Genomic DNA, 19,842 nt, shown 5'->3' on the forward strand with positions numbered 1-19,842 from the left:
AAAATAGACTCAAAATGGATGAAAGACCTAAACGTGAGATAGGAATCTGTCAAAATCCTAGAAGAAAATATAGGCAGCAACCTTACCTCAGCTGCAACAACTTTTTGCTAGATATGTCTCCAAAGACAAGGGAAACAAAAGCAAAAATGTACTATTGAGACTTCATCAAGATAAAAAGCTTTTGCACAGCAAATAGCTGACAAAATTAAAAGGCAACCTATGGAATGGGAGAATATATTTGCAAATGGCTTATCAGATAAAGGGCCAGTATCCGGGGCGCCTGGGTGGCTCGGTGGGTTAAAGCCTCTGCCTTCGGCTCAGGTCATGATCTCAGGGTCCTGGGATCGAGCCCCGCATCGGGCTCTCTGCTCAGCGGGGAGCCTGCTTTCCCCTTTCTCTCTGCCTACTTGTGATCTCTGTCTGTCAAGTAAATAAAATTTAAAAAAAAAAAAAAAAGGGCCAGTATCCAAAATCTATAAAGAAACTTATTAAAGTCAACACCCAAAAATCAAAAAATCCAGTCAAGAAATGGGCAGAAGACGCCAACAGACTTTACCCCAAAGAAAACATACAAATGGCTTGCAGACACAGCATGAGGGAAATACAAATCAAAACCATAATGAGATACCATCTCACACCAGTCAAAATGGCTAAAATTAACAAGTCAGGAACAACAGATGTTGGTGAAGATGTGGAGAAAGGGGAACCCTCTTACACTGTTAGTAGGAATGCAAACTGGTGAGCCGCTCTGGAAAACAGTTTGGAGGTTCCTCAGAAAGTTGAAAAGAGAGCTACCCTATGAACCAGCAACTGCATTACTGGGTATTTACCCCAAAGATACAAATGCAGTGATCCAAAGGGGCATCTCACCCCAATGTTTAGAGTAGCAACGTCCACCACAGCCAAAATATGAAAAGCGTCCAGATGTCCACTGACAGATGAATGGATAAAGATGAGGTATATATACACAGTAGTATTTTTATTCAGAAAGAATTAAATCTTATCGTTTTCAACAATGTGGATAGAATTAGAGTATTATGCTAAGCAAAATAAGTAAGTCAGAGAAAGACAAATACCATATGATTTCATTCATATGTGGAATTTAAGAAATAAAAGAGATGAACACAGGAGAAGATAAGGAAAAATAAAATAAGATGAAAATTGACAGGAAGGCAAACTGTAAGAGACATTGAACTCTAGGAAACACACTGAGGGTTGCTGAAGGGGAGGTGGGTGGGGTGATGAGGTAACTGGGGGATGGGTATTAAAAAGGGAAACCGATGGAATGAGCACTGGGTATGTTATATGCAACTGATGAATCACTAAACTAATAATAATCACTAAGCCTCTGAAACTAATAAAAAAAATCTGAAATGTGTAAAAACGGTTTTTTTTTTAGCATTTTCAAATTTATATAAAGTGAGATAATTATAAAATTATATCATAGAGATTTTAAATCAAGGAGATTTTTAAAAATCATAAAATAAAAATTAAATCAAGGAGATTTTTCTAAATAAATCACATTAGATTTAATAGTTTCTTCACTGATTCTTTGTACTGAGAAAGGGTATTTTCATTGTCCCCTTCATTCTTAAGACTAACAACAGACTTTTTGTACTCTTCAACTTCTTTCGTAGCAAGGAGCTCTTCTTTATTTACATCCAGATTTTTCTCAGCAGCTTTGATTTGGAGAAGTGTTTCCAGAATATTTTTTTCAGAGGAGCTATTGTTCCATACATACTCTTTCATGTCTGCTTCAGTCTTATCTTTCTCCCATTCTTCAGTTTTCTGAAAGGAAAAAAATGAGTTCTGAAATCTGAGAAATATGATCCAAAAACAAAGTTTTGTTTTTGTTTTAGGGAAAGAGAATCTGCAAAATGTGGAGTCCCTATGGATACTTTGTATGTGAACTTTGATTTCCCTCCCTTACAGCACTGCTATCCACCTGCGCCAACTGTTTCAGGACCCCACACTCTGTAAAGTGACTACTACATTACCACTCACTAACTCTACAGAATTTATCTGGCTTGCAAATTCCACTCACAAAGCAACACTATTTCCCAAAAGAGACAGAAAACTCATTTTTTGCAGCTTTCTAATCCCTAAACTCTTAACACATCAACACTTGCACATTTCTGAGGTTAATAATAAAGAGTTGAGAAAAGACTGTATTTATCTTTGTAACATGCCTGTGGGGATGACAAGGAATACCAATCATTACAATAAAATAAAAAATATAAAATACATGTGTAATACATGATTTTTAGTCCTAATGACTTCATATATTCTGGAATTTTATTTTGTTATTATCTTTATTTTCTATTCCTCTAAGGGAAACAATTTTTGTTACTACTTGTTTTCTCTTTCATTCTTTCTTTCTTTCTTTTTTTTTTTTAAAAAGATTTTATTTATTTATTTGGTAGAGAGAGACACAGTGAGAGAGGGGAAGCAGGGGGGAGCGGGTGAGGGAAAAGCAGGCTTCCCTTGGAGCAGGGAGCCCGATACAGGGCTCAATCCCAGGACTCTGGGATCATGACCTGAGCTGAAGGCAGATGCTTAACAACTGAACCACCCAGGCTCCCCACTAACATGTTTTTTCTTACAAAAGTTACTACTATGCTATCTTAGGGAACACTGTTAGGTTTTATAGTAATATAATTGAGATTCGTGATTTAGATGAAGATGTAACATTCTGTGAAAAATCAAGGAACGCAGCTGATAAATAATAAGCCCTGGTTCAATGAAGTGCTGAATGCCAGCCACATTCTTTTCAAACTAACATATTCTAACATAATATAACATATTAACAATATTTATTTCCAAAATAACATATTCTGAGCTATATACTATTATAGAATCATCTAATATTCTTAAAGCTTTTGAAGGTGGTAAACCCCGCAAATTAGAACATTTCTGAAGTATTAAAAGAAAGATTTGTAAGGCTGTCAAAATTATTTTATCTCTGAAAACTCCTCTTGAAAAAGACCCCAACTTGAGCAGACAGAGCTCCAAGTCTGTTCAGAATTAAGTGAGTACCAAGGAGTCGGTTTCCACTTCTGCCTCCCTCCTGTCCCCAACCTCACTATTCGAGTCCATGAAAAAAGAAAAAGCACAAGAGGGGCGCCTGGGTGGCTCAGTGGGTTAAAGCCTCTGCCTTCCGCTCAGGTCATGATCCTAGGGTCCTGGGGCATTAGGCTCTCTGCTCAGCAGGGAGCCTGCTTCCTCCTCTCTCTCTCTCTGTTTGCCTCTCTGCCTACTTGTGATCTCTGTCTATCAAATAAATAAAAATTTTAAAAAATCTTAAGAAACAAAAAAGGAAAAGAGAAAAAGCACAGGAAATGCATCCCTCAAAAGGTAAAGAGGAGCCCCACCAACTGCAAATAGGCCCCTGGATATGCCATGGACTCAGCTAACCCCATTTGGGTTAACTGAAGGCAAGGAAAGAGTCTCCTCCACAAAGAACCACAAGAAAAAGAAATCCTGTTTATATCCTTCAAACTAAATAACCTTTCCTTCAAGATAAACCAATAGGATGTGGAGTGTCTCCCTGACCCTCAAATTCCTTAGCCAAAGGGGCTATACTCACAACTCCCTATATACTGTTTGCCCCACCTCCCTATCCTGAATTTATAGCTGAGGAAAACATCTCAACTAACATTCTAGAAACATATTATCTGGTTGAGAATTAACTCTACACTCCTTTTTTAATCTGGCTGTGATTCACCCCATAGACTTGGCAAAGGGGTGGGGTGGGTGAATAATGTGAAACAACTTCTTGTATCCTGTGCATACAAGCCTGTTGCAAATAACTTCCAACAGCCAAACTCTGAATTTTACATTAAAAAGAAAACTGACAAAAATCATCCTACCCTACCTACGTTTTACTGTAATATTTGGGGAAAAAATAAATGTCAGACCCTTAAAAAAAACAAATGCCCTAAATTAAATGTATCTTTGGTCCTATCTACTCTTAGAAGTGCTTTAAATGATGAAACAGCGTCATAGTTTCTTCATAATTCTAACTTACAAATGAGTATCCTTAAGATTCCAACAAATACATTATATAAAGCACTATGTAAAACAGTCAATCTACCTCTTACTTTTTAAAAAAAGTTCTAACCTACTTCATTCTTGACTGCTAGAAGACAATTAAGAGATGAACAATTTAAAAAATTATAACTTTCACCTAGTTTTATGTGGATTTTTTCACCTATTCTGAAATAGATACTTAAAGAGGTAACAAAAGTAAATTCACTGTAATCTTCATCATTTCATTTATCTTCCGCTTATGTTTGGTGTACACAATTCTAGGCTGCTTTGTCAAAGTGTTACAGTGTGCCATGCTATTGATTCTCTCGGCCCTCAGGTGGCCAGGAGACCCTGGAGCAGCGGTGCACAAGCACCCTCTTCCTTCACTGATCTCAGGAAAGACTTTTCTCTGTGTGCAGCGACACAAAAAAGGTTAGGAAATACTGCACTAAGGGATAACAAACACTTACAGGAGAAAATCATACTGTGTTAAATAGCCAGTGGAAGTCAAAGTGACTACAATGTGTAGAAGGCATAGTTTCCTACTAATCCTACACAGACACAAAGCAGTGTTGGGCTTCAGCTGCAAGCTAAACAAAACTCATGTTTTCAACAATTCTAATAACTTTAGGATCCAAACTCTGCACAGTTGAATATAAATTCCAAGATAATGATAGTAACAATACCAATAAATTAAATACTTATATGCCACGGACCTTAAATGCTTACATACATTAATTATTTCATATAATTCTTATTAAAACCTACTGGGTTTGATGTTAACATCTCTACAGAAAGAAAATAAAGTAATATGGAAGTTAAATAGGGGCCATAGCCACCTGGGAATGTTTCTGATTTCAGAATTTTTTACATTTTAGAAAATTAATACAGTGCATACACCATATATTTTGTTAACATTTCCAGGGAAGATCAACCACAGGACACCCTAAATCAAATACATCACCATTTTTGCAGCAACATGTATGCAGTCACACTAAATGGGATAAACAAAGGCTGTAAATGTTTTCATCCATTCAAGTCTCATTTTGCCACCAAATAAGTTATGAAAAAACTAGCAATTTCCAAAGCTTTGGGGGTTACAGAGTTAGGGTGTGTGTGTGTGTGGTTGCTCAGGATCGCACAGGGAGGTGGTATGACACAATATTTAATATGGGCTTTGGTGTTTTACGAACTCCGTTTACATCCTAGCTTCATCACTTACTACTGTGACAGACTTGTGTTACAGAAGAAGTGATTCCAAGGGCTGTTCTGTGAATTAAAAGAGGTAGGGAATAAAAATAAAATAAAATAGGTAAGGAATATCCATGCACTTAGAGCAACCGGCCAAGAGTAAACACTAAATAAATGCTTGCTACGAATAAAACATAGCTTATGAAGATGAATGAAAGAGAGTGGGATTCAAATCCTTGTTAGCCTACCTACAAAATGTGTTTCTATGTCAAGGGCATCACTACCCCCATCAAACAATAAATAGAAACTTTCAGTGTAAATATAAACACAAACCAAATTGTTCGAATGTTCTGCAATTATTCCCACTCACAAAATTGTATCATTATTTTTATAATGTTTAGATAAAATAGTTAAAGAAACAAGAGGTCTTTATTTCTTATCCCTGATATAAAGGTAATGTTTTTCGTGATTCTTGTAACTTCATGTCTTCTTGATAAATGCTATCACTGATTAAATTTTCCCAATTAATTGCCTATTCTTACTAAGTTATCTCCAGTTTTCCTGCAATCTCCTTCGGATATAGGCATTTTATGTCTAATCAGATGTAGATTAGAAAACACAGACACACACACACGCACACAAAATAGCATTCTTGTCAAGAAAAAGAAATTTACTTTTTTGAAGTCCTGAGTTAAATGGAAGAAAATATCTTTACAGCATCTTTAGAATGTCTCTGTTTTTCAAGCAGGAAAAGTAAAAGCTAATTATTATCAATTTATTTACTTTTTGAGGGAAATCTTTACTACTCATTAATGTATAAGCTTTCACAGATGAGTAACAACCAAATAGAGCTTGTCAGTGAAGAGAGAACAGAACTAACTAAAAGAGATGCTGTTCTATAAATGATATATTAGGAAGCTATTCTAAAACATCTTAATCTTTGTCAATGATATAAAGGCAGTAATACTGTCCATACTACTTGTCACGTTAGAATATTTTTCATTTCTAAGAGGTATAAATATAAAATCCTTGGGGCACCTGGGTGACTCAGTCAGTTAAACACCCAACTCTTGATTTCAACTCAGGTGATGATCTTAGGGTCCTGGGATGGAGCCCCCAGTAGGGCTTGCTCCTCAGCAGGGAGTCTACTTGGGAATCCCTCTCTTTCTGCCCCTCCCCCACTCTCACTCTTTCTCTAAAATAAATTTTAAAATCTTAAAAAAAAAAAAAGATATCAGAGTTACAGAATCAGTGATGACTAGACGAATGTGAATTCCAGGCTGCAAGGATGTGAGAAGGATCCTTTTGAAAATCCTTAAACATTTTCTTTCCTGAGGGCATTTTCCAATTCTGTACAAGACTGGCACTTGGCAAATGCAGGATTCTTCTTGGGTATAGAGGAATACGTGAAATTTGAGCTGTTACACAGGGCTCTATAAAACAGACTGGAACTGAAGAATCCCAAACATGACTGGTTTTAGTTCTGGGGTTACTTATGGAGAAGCTGGGAAATCATAATCACACCTCTAAAAAGCAAAGTAAAATCCCCCATAATCTCAGAATGTTTAGGAGACAAAGTCGCACTAGAAGGAAGAAGTGTGTTTTAAATGCACAACCAATCACCCTTTTTTTTGTTTGTTTTTGTTTTATTTATTTATTTGACAGAGATCACAAGTAGGCAGAGAGGCAGGCAGAGAGAGAGAAGGGGAAACAGACTCCCTACCAAGCAGACAGCCTGATGTGGGACTTGATCACAGGACCCTGAGATCATGACCTGAGCTGAAGGCAGAGGCTTAACCCTCTGAGCCACCCAGGCACCCCCTACCCCAATCACCCTTTTAAAACATCTACCAGATTCTGTTTCAAGGTTAGAGGTTACATCAAGCTAAGCTCAAAACTTCTGAAAAGTACAAATGACTCTACAGCAGATATAGAAGTTGATTAACCAAGTTCCCAATCAAAAGCCTTGAAGGCTATGCCTAAGGAAGAGCTGGATGGGATTAATAACAGTCTAGATAGAGCAGAAGTCAGAATTAATGAATGCCAAAACAGACCAACACAAAACTACATTGCTATATATATCAGATCTGTACTATGGGATTATAACTATGAGATTCTGAAATCTTTTTATATTTTATGATATAACTCCAAGATTCCCAATGATTCTACTTAACAAGTTCCAACAAATCTTAACATATTTCTTATAGACTGAATGCTTGGGTCTCCGCCCCCCCAATGCCCACCCTAAATTCTTGTAGGAATGGAACTCCCAAATGGTGGCATTGGAGGCGGGGTCTTTGGGAGATGTGGCAACCCGTTGCCGCCATTACAAGATGGCGCCGGAGAGCCTCGTAAACAAGTGGTTGGACGCGTGGCCTTAAGCTTATTCTGCCCAGCAACAAGGCTGACCTACCATAGTGAGCCACGTACCCCAGAATGAGACACGCCCCAGCTAGCCTGTATATATGTGCAGCCCTGGCTCTACCCAGGCGCTTCCTGCTTCCATCACCCTACAAACCTCAACCAAGTGCACTTCAATAAAGCGTGATAGAGAAGAATCCTGTGTCGGTGGTCTTCCTTCCTCGCGGGCGAGCGTTGGCGGGCCACAGCTGGTGCCGAGACCCGGGATAGTTCGGCGGACACCGCGGGGAGCCTAGAAAGGATTCAGAACTCTACATGCGAAGTGGTCGGCGCCGGTAAGTATTCCCCGGTATGTTATTTTGGACACTTGAGCCTTGGGTAGCTGCTATAGCTATAATTGTCCTTGCAGTTGTAGCCTTGCTTTTTTGCTTTTGGATACGTGAGTGCAAATATCCAGACTTCGTGAGCCCCATACAGGCACTATTAAAAGAGAGGGGGTTAAGGATCTCAGAGAGGACAGTCAAATCCGTTCTTAAAGACATAGATGAGTGTGCCCCGTGGTTTGCCGTGTCGGGGGACTTAAACCTTCCCTGCTGGGAAAAGTTAGGAAGAGATCTGGATGCAGCCAAGGCCAATCAGCAGCTTAAATCAGGCACCCTACCCTTATGGAGAGTTATACATGCGTGCTTACGGGACGGAAAACACGTAGAGCATCTGAAAAAGGGCAGGCGTGCTTTAGCGGAACATCAGGACAGCCTTTCGGAACCAAGTAGTATAAAGGAAGGGGGAAACAAAAAACAAATGAAGAAGTCAGAAAAGGGATATAAAAGAGGAAGTGAAAAACAAAAGGAAACAGATGATAAAAGTAAGCACAAAAAACATCAGGCAACCGCTCCCAGTGCACCCATCTACCCGAGTTTAGATGAGTTCTATGAGGAATTCGCCGCTCTCAGTGTAAAGCAAGAGAGGGACTCGGGAGATGACTCACTAACGGAGGACGAGGAGGAGGAGTTAGAGGAAGAGGCGGCTAGATATGAGGAGGAGCGATACGGACTGCCGCCTCCGGCAAGAGCTCCGCCTCCGCCTTATCCAGGCAAGCAGAACGGAGGGGCCCATAGGCTCTCTCGAAAAACGCTCAGATGCCTTGCCGAGTTCACCCCGCTGGACGCTGTTGCGTTCCCTGTTTTTGAAAACCAAAACCAGCAAAGATATCATGAGCCCATACCCTACAAACAGTTGAAGGACTTAGTAGAGGCCGCCCGTACTTGGGGGCCCAATGCACAGTATACGTTAATTTTACTGGATAGGATCACCACCGCAGCCCTGACACCAAATGATTGGTGGGAGATAGCTCGAGCGTGCCTAAACACAGAACAGTATCTAGACTATAGAGCAGTGGTTACAGAAGCCGCGCATAATCAGGCGCGAGTGAATGCTCGTACACCAAACACAGCACCCTGGACTGCTGATATGCTACTGGGGCAGGGACAGTGGGCTGATAACCAGACGGCCTTCCCGGGAAGGTGCCTGTTTATCAGCAGATCGTAGAAATATTTAAAAGAGCATGGAGGATGATACCTAAACGGGGAGAGGTATCAGGAAACCTGACTAAGATAATCCAAGGACCGAATGAGCCTTTTTCAGATTTTGTGGCTAGAATGATAGAGGTAGCTGGAAAAATTTTTGGAGACGCTCAGGAGGCCATGCCTCTAGTGCAACAGCTTGTTTATGAGCAATGCACTAAGGATTGCCAGCGAGCAATCACACCATGGAAAGGAAAAGGTTTAGATGCGTGGCTAAAGGCCTGCAGAGAGATAGGAGGACCACTCACCAATGAAGGACTGGCCAGAGCTATGATAGCGGCTACTAAGCACGGGAGACGTGATGGCTGCTTCATTTGTGGACAGCCGGGACACGTAAAGAGAAACTGTCCTAACAAGGAAGGCTTTAGGGCAAAGGGACCAAATACCAAGCAGCCAGGGACATGCCCAAGATGCAAGAAGGGGAAACATTGGGCCAATGAGTGTAGATCCACAAAAGACATTAATGGACAACCTATAAATAACCCATATGTCCCGGAGTCAAAAAACATGCAGAGGGGCCCACGCCCTCAGGGCCCGAAAATATATGGGGCGTTTCAGGAGGGGATCCTTCAGCCGCCGAGAGCACCCGACGAGCCACGACAGGCTCCGCGGGGCTGGACCTCTGCGCCACCGCCGGACTGGTTTTAACCCCTCGTATGGGTATACAAGCGGTTCCTACTGACATGTCAGGACCTCTTCCTGTAGGCTCGGCTGGGCTGGTTTTAGGCCGATCATCCAGCACCATGAGGGGCTTATTGGTCCTCCCCGGGATCATTGACCCAGACTATCAGGGTACAATTAGGGTTATGTGTCACTCACCTTTTGGCATTATCCTCTGGAGTCGATATGGCCTACTTATCTTTGGAGCTAACAGGTCGCCCCATGTGTAGTTTGGAGATAGAAGGAAAGGCCTTCACCGGTCTAATAGATACGGGGGCCGACCGAAGCGTCATGAGCCAACGATTCTGGCCAAGGAATTGGCCGCTGCAAAAGGCCTCTCAAACATTACAGGGGCTAGGCTATCAAAACACACCTGAGATTAGTGCAAAAACTCTACATTGGAGGATGGAAGGGAACAAAGGGACTTTTCAGCCATTCGTACTGGACCTTCCCATCAATCTCTGGGGAAGAGATGTCCAGAGTCAATTAAATCTAATTCTGACTAATGAGGGAACGTTTTTCAAACAGAGCAAAGATTTGATGATGAAACAAGGCTATATGCCAGGCAAAGGCCTAGGTAAATACTTGCAGAGAGAATCAGAGCTAGTCAGTCCTAGCTTGAAAAATGATAGAAAGGGATTGGGTTTGAGCGCGCTAACCGCACGCTTAAAGAACTAATACAAAAACAAAAAGGGGGAATAGAGGCGGTTATGACCCCTCGAGATCGCCTATCCCTAGCAATCTTTACTATCAATTTTTTAATTCTGGATGCCAATGGCAAAAGTGCGGCAGATAGACACGCAGAAGAGGCTGAGGCCATAAAGGAACGTGTAATGTGGAAAGATATCCTGGATAACAAATGGTATGGACCGGATCCCGTGATTAGGAGATCCAGGGGAGCTGTTTGTGTTTTTCCACAGGACCGCTCGGATCCGGTGTGGGTGCCATCACGACTGACGCGAAAGTTGGATGAAAGAACCGATGACAACACCAAAGAAGCAGACATGGACTCCAACCCTGGAGATGCTGATAGTGCTGATGATCTGCCTGACCAGAGTTGAGGGAGCTACCTTTTGGGCCGTTTCAAGAACATGGCCCATCCCCATGCCAGTCACAAACGCGACAAAAATATTACCCCATCTGTATGTTCCAGAATGTGTTTTTGATTTACCCTGTAAACAAATCAATAATAAGGTACAGCGTTATAACGCTACAAATTTCAACCTTCAAGGCACCTTGTGCTTTACCACTCCTGGAGTAGGAGTCATGGGCATGCTAATGTTTGCAGGACTACTGGTGGCTTTGTTCTTAATTCTGAGGGTAATGAGGGCTCGCAGAAGAGAGAAGGTGGCCATAGCGCGTGCCTTTGCCGCTATAGAGGCTGGAACATCTCCCCAAGCTTGGCTCAGCATGTTAAATGAAACATAGGTTGTGCTCTTGCACTCGGAGGGCTTTGAGTAGCCCATTGCACCCGAATAGAGACAACCTTGCATTTTCCGCGGGTGGTTTGCACCTAGGAGTGCACAGGGTGAGCCACCCTGAAAGTCATGAGTGTCTGCATACGGGTACCTCCGTTTCTCTCCCGTCCCTAGGCAAAGGAGGACATGTTTACTAGGGGACACTCCTCTGATTTTAGCCATGACTGCAAAATAAAAGAAAAAGGGGGAGATGTGGCAACCCGTTGCCGCCATTACAAGATGGCGCCGGAGAGCCTCGTAAACAAGTGGTTGGACGCGTGGCCTTAAGCTTATTCTGCCCAGCAACAAGGCTGACCTACCATAGTGAGCCACGTACCCCAGAATGAGACACGCCCCAGCTAGCCTGTATATATGTGCAGCCCTGGCTCTACCCAAAGCGCTTCCTGCTTCCATCACCCTACAAACCTCAACCAAGTGCACTTCAATAAAGCGTGATAGAGAAGAATCCTGTGTCGGTGGTCTTCCTTCCTCGCGGGCGAGCGTTGGCGGGCCACAGGGAGATGCATAGGTCATGAGGTGGAGCCCTCATGAATGAGATTAACACCCTTGTGAAAGAGCTTCCAGAGAAAACCCTTGCCCCTTCTGCCATGTGAGGAGACAGCAAAACGATAGCTGTTTATGAAACAGGAAGTGAGCCCTCACTAGACACCCAACCTGCCAATGATTTGATCTTAGATATCTCAAACTTCAAAAAAACAAGAAACAAATTTCTTTTGTTTATAAACAGACCAGTCTGTGGTACTGTGTTATAGCAACCTAAATGGAATAAGACAATGTCTTGTACAAATAAAAATCAAAACTTATTTTTTAAGTTTGCAATAACAAATTTTGGGAAATTTAGTCTGGATCAATTTTCTTAAATAAGTTTATTTATTTATTTATTATTTTTTAAAAGATTTTATTTATTTATTTGACAGATCACAAGCAGGCAGAGAGGCAGACAGAGAGAGAGGAGGAAGCAGGCTCCCCGCTGAGCAGAGAGCCCAATGCAGGGCTCGATCCCAGGACTCTGGGATCATGACCTGAGCCGAAGGCAGAGGCTTTAACCCACTGAGCCACCCAGGCGCCCCCAATAAGTTTATTTAAAAGCCTATAATTTTCACCATCTAAAACATAATTTTTCTATAACTTCAAACTTAAAGAATAGTGTTAAATTTCACAAAAATAATCTGATACCATAGACTTCCTGATGGAAGAGCACAATACTAATTACACAGTAGTTTTTAAAAAGTCAAAATAGAATCTGATGAAGCTCTAGATACAACTATCAACTTAAAAAATTATAGTATGGTGATACAATCAGCAGAATTCAAATGATGGGAAAGCCCACAGCAAACAAGAGCCCAAGGTTTCTTCAACAAATAAATTGCAATGAAAGAGCTCAACAGACAAAACTCCCTTTCGGTCTGTGACTGCTCCTGCATACTCTTTCACAAAACATTTCCTGAGAACCCACCATGTGCTAGGCAGTACGGGGAGAAGCAGGATGTCTCTAGGTACCCTGGCTAAAAATGAATGTTTTCATATCCAAGCATTTTAGAAAAAGGGTACCTATGCTTGTTCGTATTAGGCATCTGCTGATGAAATAAAAAACAGAAAAAAAATCCTCATTATTCAAATACAATAATAATGTAGTGGAACAAAATCCAATTTTTTAAAAAAGATTTTATTTATTTATTTGACAGACAGAGATCACAGGTCGGCAGAGGCAGGCAGAGAGAAGCAGGTCCCCGCTGAGCAAGGAGCCTGTTGCAGGGCTTGATCCCAGGACCCTGAGATCATGACCTAAGCCGAAGGCAGAGGTTTTAACCCACTGAGCCACCCAGGCGCCCCCAAAATCCAATTTATAAGCTAATTCTTTTCTTTTCTTTTTTTCCTAATTCTTTCTTTCTTTTTTTAGAGAGAAAGGGCACATGCTAGCAGGGGGAGGAGCAGAGGAAGAGGGACAAGCCAACTTAGTGCTGTGCACGGAGCCCAACTGGGGGCTTGATCCTATGACCCTGAAATCATGACCTGAGCCAAAAATCAAGAGTCCAACACTCCATTGACTGAACCACCCAGGCACCTCTAAGTTAATCATTTTCTATGAGGCTAAATACATTTTGTTTTTGTGATTTAAAGGAGTCTATTACAGAAAATTTCAAACACATACAAAAGAGATAGCACTATATAAACTCTCACGTACTCCTCAACCAGTCTCTCCACCGCAACCCCAAAGATTTTGTTTATTTATTTGAAAGACAGCAAGAGAAAGAGCAAAAGAGATAGAGAGCATGAGTGGGGTAAGGGGCAGGGAGAGAAGCAGACTCCTGGCTGAGCAGGGAACCCAATGCAGGGCTTGATCCCAGGACTCCGGGATCATGACCTGAGCTGAAGGGAGATGCTTAACCAACTGAGCCACCCAGGCGCCCCAAGAGTTTCTTCTTTTGAAGTGTAGCTGCAATATATTAAAGTATAAATAATATCATCTTCAAATTACTGGGTGGCAATTAAAAATATCACTAAGCTTAAATTGATCACCATTTAGGCAGAGTTTGATTAACCTATAGACTCCTATTTTAATACTTCAACCACTAAACATTTATAATTTTAGCATTTAATTTGTATGAGTGTGTATATAATACATATACACATATCTGGGCTCTCTTTTTTCTTCCCTGCCTACAACGAGAGAACCTGCTCTGACTACAACCCTAGAGGAAGCAACCTTTCATTCTACACGATCTGTTCTCCTTTCTACAAAGCCTCAATTATTCATTTGCTCAATAAATCTTTATTGCACAACTACCCTGCCAGGCACACACTGTGCTGTCCTGCAATTGCCAGTCTAGTAGGAAACCTGGAGTTGAGTAGGAGCCAATCAAATGGAAGACTGCAACCCCAGCAGAGAAAAGAGCATCCAGAAAGACCTGGAGATAGCAAAGACCTCAGTATAATCACGGAACTGAATGGAGGCCAAGGTGAGGAAAGCAGCATGGGATGAATATAGCTATTAGAATACTTACTTTAGAATACTTACTACGTATGTCAGCACCATACATACAATAATTCACTTAACTTCCACAACAACCCTATGAGGTAGTACTATTACTATCTGCTTTATAGACCAAAAACTGAAGCCCAGACCCATTAAATAATTTGCCAAATCATACTGCTTTTTAGTGGCAGAACAACATATTCCAAGGAACACAGATACACTGTAAAAAAGAATATAAAGAACAAAAGAATAATTTAATTGCATCTATCACCTTTTTGTCCTCTTGTAAGCATAAATTCAATACAAAGAAAAACACTGCATTCCATGCATGGGTCAGTGTATTCTGATGTAACAGAAGGCAAAGAAATAGCTGTTCCACTGAACACACAAAGTTGTCACCTTTTACCATCTTAATTACAGCTCCCTTTGCCTAGAACATGAATCACAGTAATATTCCACTTCTCATGATTATAAGTAAGGCATTGTGCTACATGAGGAAAAAACAGTTTAAGCATTAGAAGAAAATTCAAGTTATTTGAAAATCATAAAAAATAAGAAGAGGTAAATATCCATAGTGGATTTTTTACAAAAAGAAAGACTACTGCCAATTCTTTCAGTTACCATGGCCAAATGTTTAACTGAGTATGTCAAGGAACTCGATTTAATTCAGATTGGTTTTTTAAAAATTTACTGAATGCTATTTTGTCAGACATTGTACTCGGGGTTGGGAATGCAACAATAAATGAAAGATACGTCCTTCTCCTCAGTAATCTCACAGTCTAACAGGGTCAGTCAGACAATTACCATAGAAGCAATAAGAAGAATGCTAACAGGAGGAGGAGGAAAGGATACACTGATAACTTCTAGGACGGGCTACATCTGAAGTGTATTAAAAGATTCATATGAATCGGCAAGGCTGATCAATTTGAAAAAAAAATCATAAGCAGAAAGAACAGCATATGTAAAGTTATAAAAGAACACATTATGTTCATTACGGCTGAGATACAGAATACATAGCTTATATTTCCTGAGAACTGGTAATGAGGTGGCAAACTGTTGTGAACAGACAGGCTATGGAGGTTAGATTTTATCCTGGGTAATAGGGAACCACTCACTGAAGGACTTTATAAAGCAATATGACACAATAGATTTGCTTTTTAGAAACAATTACTTTAACAGAAATCCAGAAGATAGACGGGATGGGAAAATCAATAAGGCTATTATAGTTAAAAGATGATGAAGACTCAGAGTGGTAGCAGTAGGCAACAGGAAGAGAAAATATTTTTAAAGGATGTAATATGATGTTTTCCCTGACAGCAAAGAGAAGTGTCACCTTAATTGTGCCATCATCCAAGAATACAGAACAGCTGCCTATTGCCTAACACATCAAGTCAAAAAAGTCTGTATCATGGACAAATTTTTTTGCCCTTCTTCTTTTTTTTTTTTTAATGATCTTATTTATTTATTTGAGAGAGAGAGCAAGTAAGAGGGAGCATGAGAGGGTAGATGGTCAGAGGAAGAAGCGGACTCCCTGTGGAGCTGGGAGCCCAATGTGGGACTCAATCCTGGGACTCCAGGATCATGACCTGAGCTGAAGGCGGTCACTCAACTAACTGATACTAGACACATATACAAAAACCATCTTAAAAGAGATATACCAGCCTTCTGTGTAGTTTCTTTATTAAGAAGACTCAAAGATTGGGGAAATTATTCACAATCAGAACTTATATCAGACTCCTCTGTGGAGACTTTAAAATGAAACCTTCCTGAGTTTCACCACTAGAGATGTTAATTATGTAGAGTTCATGGATCCGTCATTTAAAAAAAGCTTCCCAGGTGAGTCTAATGCAACCACTACCTGAAAACAGGTTAGGGGGATAAATTTTCTTTCTTTTTTCTTTTTTTAAAAAGATTTTATTTATTTGAGAGAAAGAGCACAAGCAGGGGGAGAGGCCAAGGGAGAGGGAAAAGTAGGCTCGCCCCTGAGCAGGGCGCCTAATAGAGGGCTTTCCATCCCAGGACACTGGGATCATGACCTGAGCTGAAGCCAGAAGCTTAACCAACTGAGCCACCCAGGTGCCCTGGAAATAAATTTTCAACTCTCAATTGTTCAGTTTGAGAACATAGTAAGCTAGCAGCTAAAGTGCAGATTTGATTTCATCTCTTATTTAATAGTCTGTTTTAATGGAAGTCAAAGTTGAATAACACTAAATATGATACCATGGGAAGAATATGAACTTTGAAGCTGCAGTTCAAGTCTCGAGTCCCTCAGCCAACAAACTCTGTAAACTTGAGAAAAACTATGTATCTCTCTAAATCTTGATTTCTCAATTTATATCATGAAGAGGTTGTAACAGATAAATCTGATTCCTGATCTTCAAAGTCAGTACTAATTTAAAATGGATGGACACACTAAACACTATTGTGTTCAGAAAAAAGACACCATTTTAAAGCACTTTTTAAAAATGGAGCTCCTCAGAGCACCTGGGCAGCTCAATCAGATAAGCGTCTGCCTTCGGCTCAAGTCATGATCCCAGGATCCTCGTATGGAGACCGGCATGCGGCTCCCTGCTCAGCGGGAAACTGCTTCTCCCTCTCTCCCCTGCTCATCATGATCATCTCTCACTATTTCTCTATGTCAAATAAATAAATAAAATCTTAAAAAAAAAAAAATGGAGCTCCTCTCTCACTCCTCATCCCCTTTTTGGTTTCCTTTTTATTTTTATCTAGGGTGATCATTTGGAAAACAAAGGTAAAAAAGAAAGAGACACAGGTGACTCCTGGAGCAAGACTAAAAATTTCTTTTAAAACGAAAGCCAAGGGGAGCCTAGGTGGCTCAGTCAGTTAAGTGTCGAACTCTTGATTTTGGCTCAGGTCATGATCTCAGGACTGTGCTACCAAGCCCCACATCTGGCTGGGTGCTAGATTTGGAGCCTGCTTAAGATTCTTTCTTTCCTAGAATGAATGAAACAAGATGGGATTGGGAGGGAGGCAAACCATAAGTGACTCTTAATCTCACAAAACAAACTGAAGGTTGCTGGGGGGAGGGGGTTTCCGAAAGGGGGGTGGGGTTATGGACATTGGGGAGGGTATGTGCTATGGTGAGTGCTGTGAAGTGTGTAAACCTGGCGATTCACAGACCTGTACCCCTGGGGATAAAAATACATTATATGTTTATAAAAAAGAAAAAGAAAAAAAAAAGATTCTTTCTCTCCTCTCTGCTCCCTCTCTAAAAATAACAATAACAATAATAAAAATAAAAATAAATTAAATTAAGGCCAGATGTGCTATTTGCCTGGAATCAAGGAAAAGGTAGCAAGTAAGCACTCTTTATTGTTACTGCTCTACTACAAATGCTCAGACTCATCATGGGAATCCAATTAATGTATTTAGTTATTTTTTTCTTTAATAAACACTGTAATATTAGTTTATGCATAATTAGATTACTCAGAAGTTTATGCATAAATACATTTCAATTGAAAAGATGTACCCTGGGGGCGCCTGGGTGGCTCAGTGGGTTAAGCCGCTGCCTTCGACTCGGGTCATGATCTCAGGGTCCTGGGATCGAGTCCCACATCGGGCTCTCTGCTCAGCAGGGAGCCTGCTTCCTCCTCTCTCTCTCTGCCTACCTCTCTGCCTACTTGTAATCTCTCTGTCAAATAAATAAATAAAATCTTTAAAAAAAAAAAAAAAAAAGAAAAGATGTACCCTGTTACAGCAGCCATTATTTTTCTATAATACAGAGGATACTACCATAGTCAAATATAAATTAGCATCAGGAAATAAACTCATAGAAGCAAATGTTTGTGGAAAACTTCCAAAACAATAAGGAATTAAGAATACTTTGTAAATATTTGAGAAAACATAATCAAATGAAAAGCAAACCTAATCTACACATAAATCATACACCCATGAAAATTAAGTATCTCAAACTGTTGCAAAGATATTTTTTATAAACTGGGCACAATTATGATTGCTGATTATTAACAATTTTATCAATAGATCATTAAGCTAGAACAGTAAGCTAATCATTGCTAAGATCTAACAAGTATGCTACGTTTTTACTAAAAAGGGAGTTTGATACTTTGTCACCTTACTTTTGAAGACTTCTACTTCAAAAGGCTATGGAAATCGGCACCTGGATGGCTCAGTGGGTTAAAGCCTCTGCCTTTGGCTCAGGTCATGATCCCAGGGTCCTGGGATCAAGCCCTGCATTGGGTTCTCTGCTCCGCAGGGAGCCTGCTTCTTCCTCTCTCTCTCTGCCTGCCTCTATGCCTACTTGTGATCTCTGCCTGTCAAATAAATAAATAAAATCTTTAAAAAAAAAAAAAAGGTCTATGGAAATCTAAAAGAATGGACAACTATTATTAAACATTCAGTGTTCTTATATAGCACTGACCTAGATACTATGAAGAACAAAATACAGTAAGGTTGGATATATGCTAATGAGGACCTTATGATCAGTCAGAAAGACAAAACATACATGGAATAACAAAAACACACATGGGAAACAGTCAACTGTTTCCAGTCATACATGGCACAACTGTCTGTGGTCAAGGGCCCTATGAACCAATATAGATGAGACAGTATAACTTGCTATTTATGTGAGATAGGAGTTACGCAAAGAATAAAAGGCTCAAATTCATCTGTTGAATTAATATCCAAAATATATGAAGAACTCATAACAACTCAAGCAGAAAAACAATTTGAGAATGAGAAGATCTAAATACCCACTTTTCCAAAGACATACAGATGGCCTAAAAGACACATGAAAAGATGTTCCACATCAGTCACCAGTGAAATGCAAATCAAAAGGACAATGAAAGACAATGAAAGAACACTTCACCCCTGTTACAATGGTTATTCTCAAAAAGACAAGAAATAACAAGTATTGATAAAGATAGGGAGAAAACTGCTGGTGGGAATGTAAATTGGTACAGCCACTGTGGAAAACAGTACAGAAGTTCCTCAAGAAATTAAAAATATAACTATCACAAGATCAAGCAAGTCCACTTCTGGGTATACATCCAACGAAAAGGAACATTAACTTGAAAAAATACCTGCACCCTCAAGTTCACTGCAACATTATTTACAATAGCCAAGACATGGAAACAATCTCTGTGTCCAATGATGGATAAACCGATAAAGAGTTAAGTGTGTATGTATGCAAGCATACATACATATACACTATGGACTATTATTCAGCCAAAAAAAGGAACTCCTACCATCTGTGACAACATGAATGGCTCTTGAAGGCATTAAGCTAAGTGAAAAAAAGTCAGAGAAAGATATATAACATATGATCTCATTTATGTGTGGAATCTAAAACACCTCAACGTATAGCAACAGAACAAATTGGTGGCTGCTAGAAGCTAGGGTTGAGCAAAGTGAGTGAAGATGGTTAATAGGTACAAACTTCCAGTTAGAAAGCAAATCATGGGGATGTCATGTACACCATGGTGACTACAGTTAATAATACTGTACTGCATATTTGAAAGTTACTAAGAGTAAATTTCAAAAGTTCTCATCACAAGAAAAAAACATTTGTAACTATATGCAGTGA

General features: G+C 40.2%; 1 protein-coding gene across 1 annotated transcript in view; it reads right to left on the reverse strand.

Moving 5' to 3' along the window:
* Positions 1–1,504: 1,504 nt before the first annotated feature.
* Positions 1,505–19,842, reverse strand: part of LOC309868507 (small ribosomal subunit protein mS35-like) — a 44,710-nt gene continuing 26,372 nt past the window's right edge. Inside the window, exon 7 of the mRNA XM_082738431.1 lies at positions 1,505–1,788. Coding sequence (XP_082594557.1) covers positions 1,519–1,788 — 270 coding nt within the window. The 3' untranslated portion in view covers positions 1,505–1,518. The remainder of the gene's footprint in view (positions 1,789–19,842) is intronic.

Source organism: Mustela nivalis (assembly GCF_964662115.1).
Source record: "Mustela nivalis genome assembly, chromosome: 7".
In the NCBI taxonomy this organism is placed as follows: domain Eukaryota; kingdom Metazoa; phylum Chordata; class Mammalia; order Carnivora; family Mustelidae; genus Mustela; species Mustela nivalis.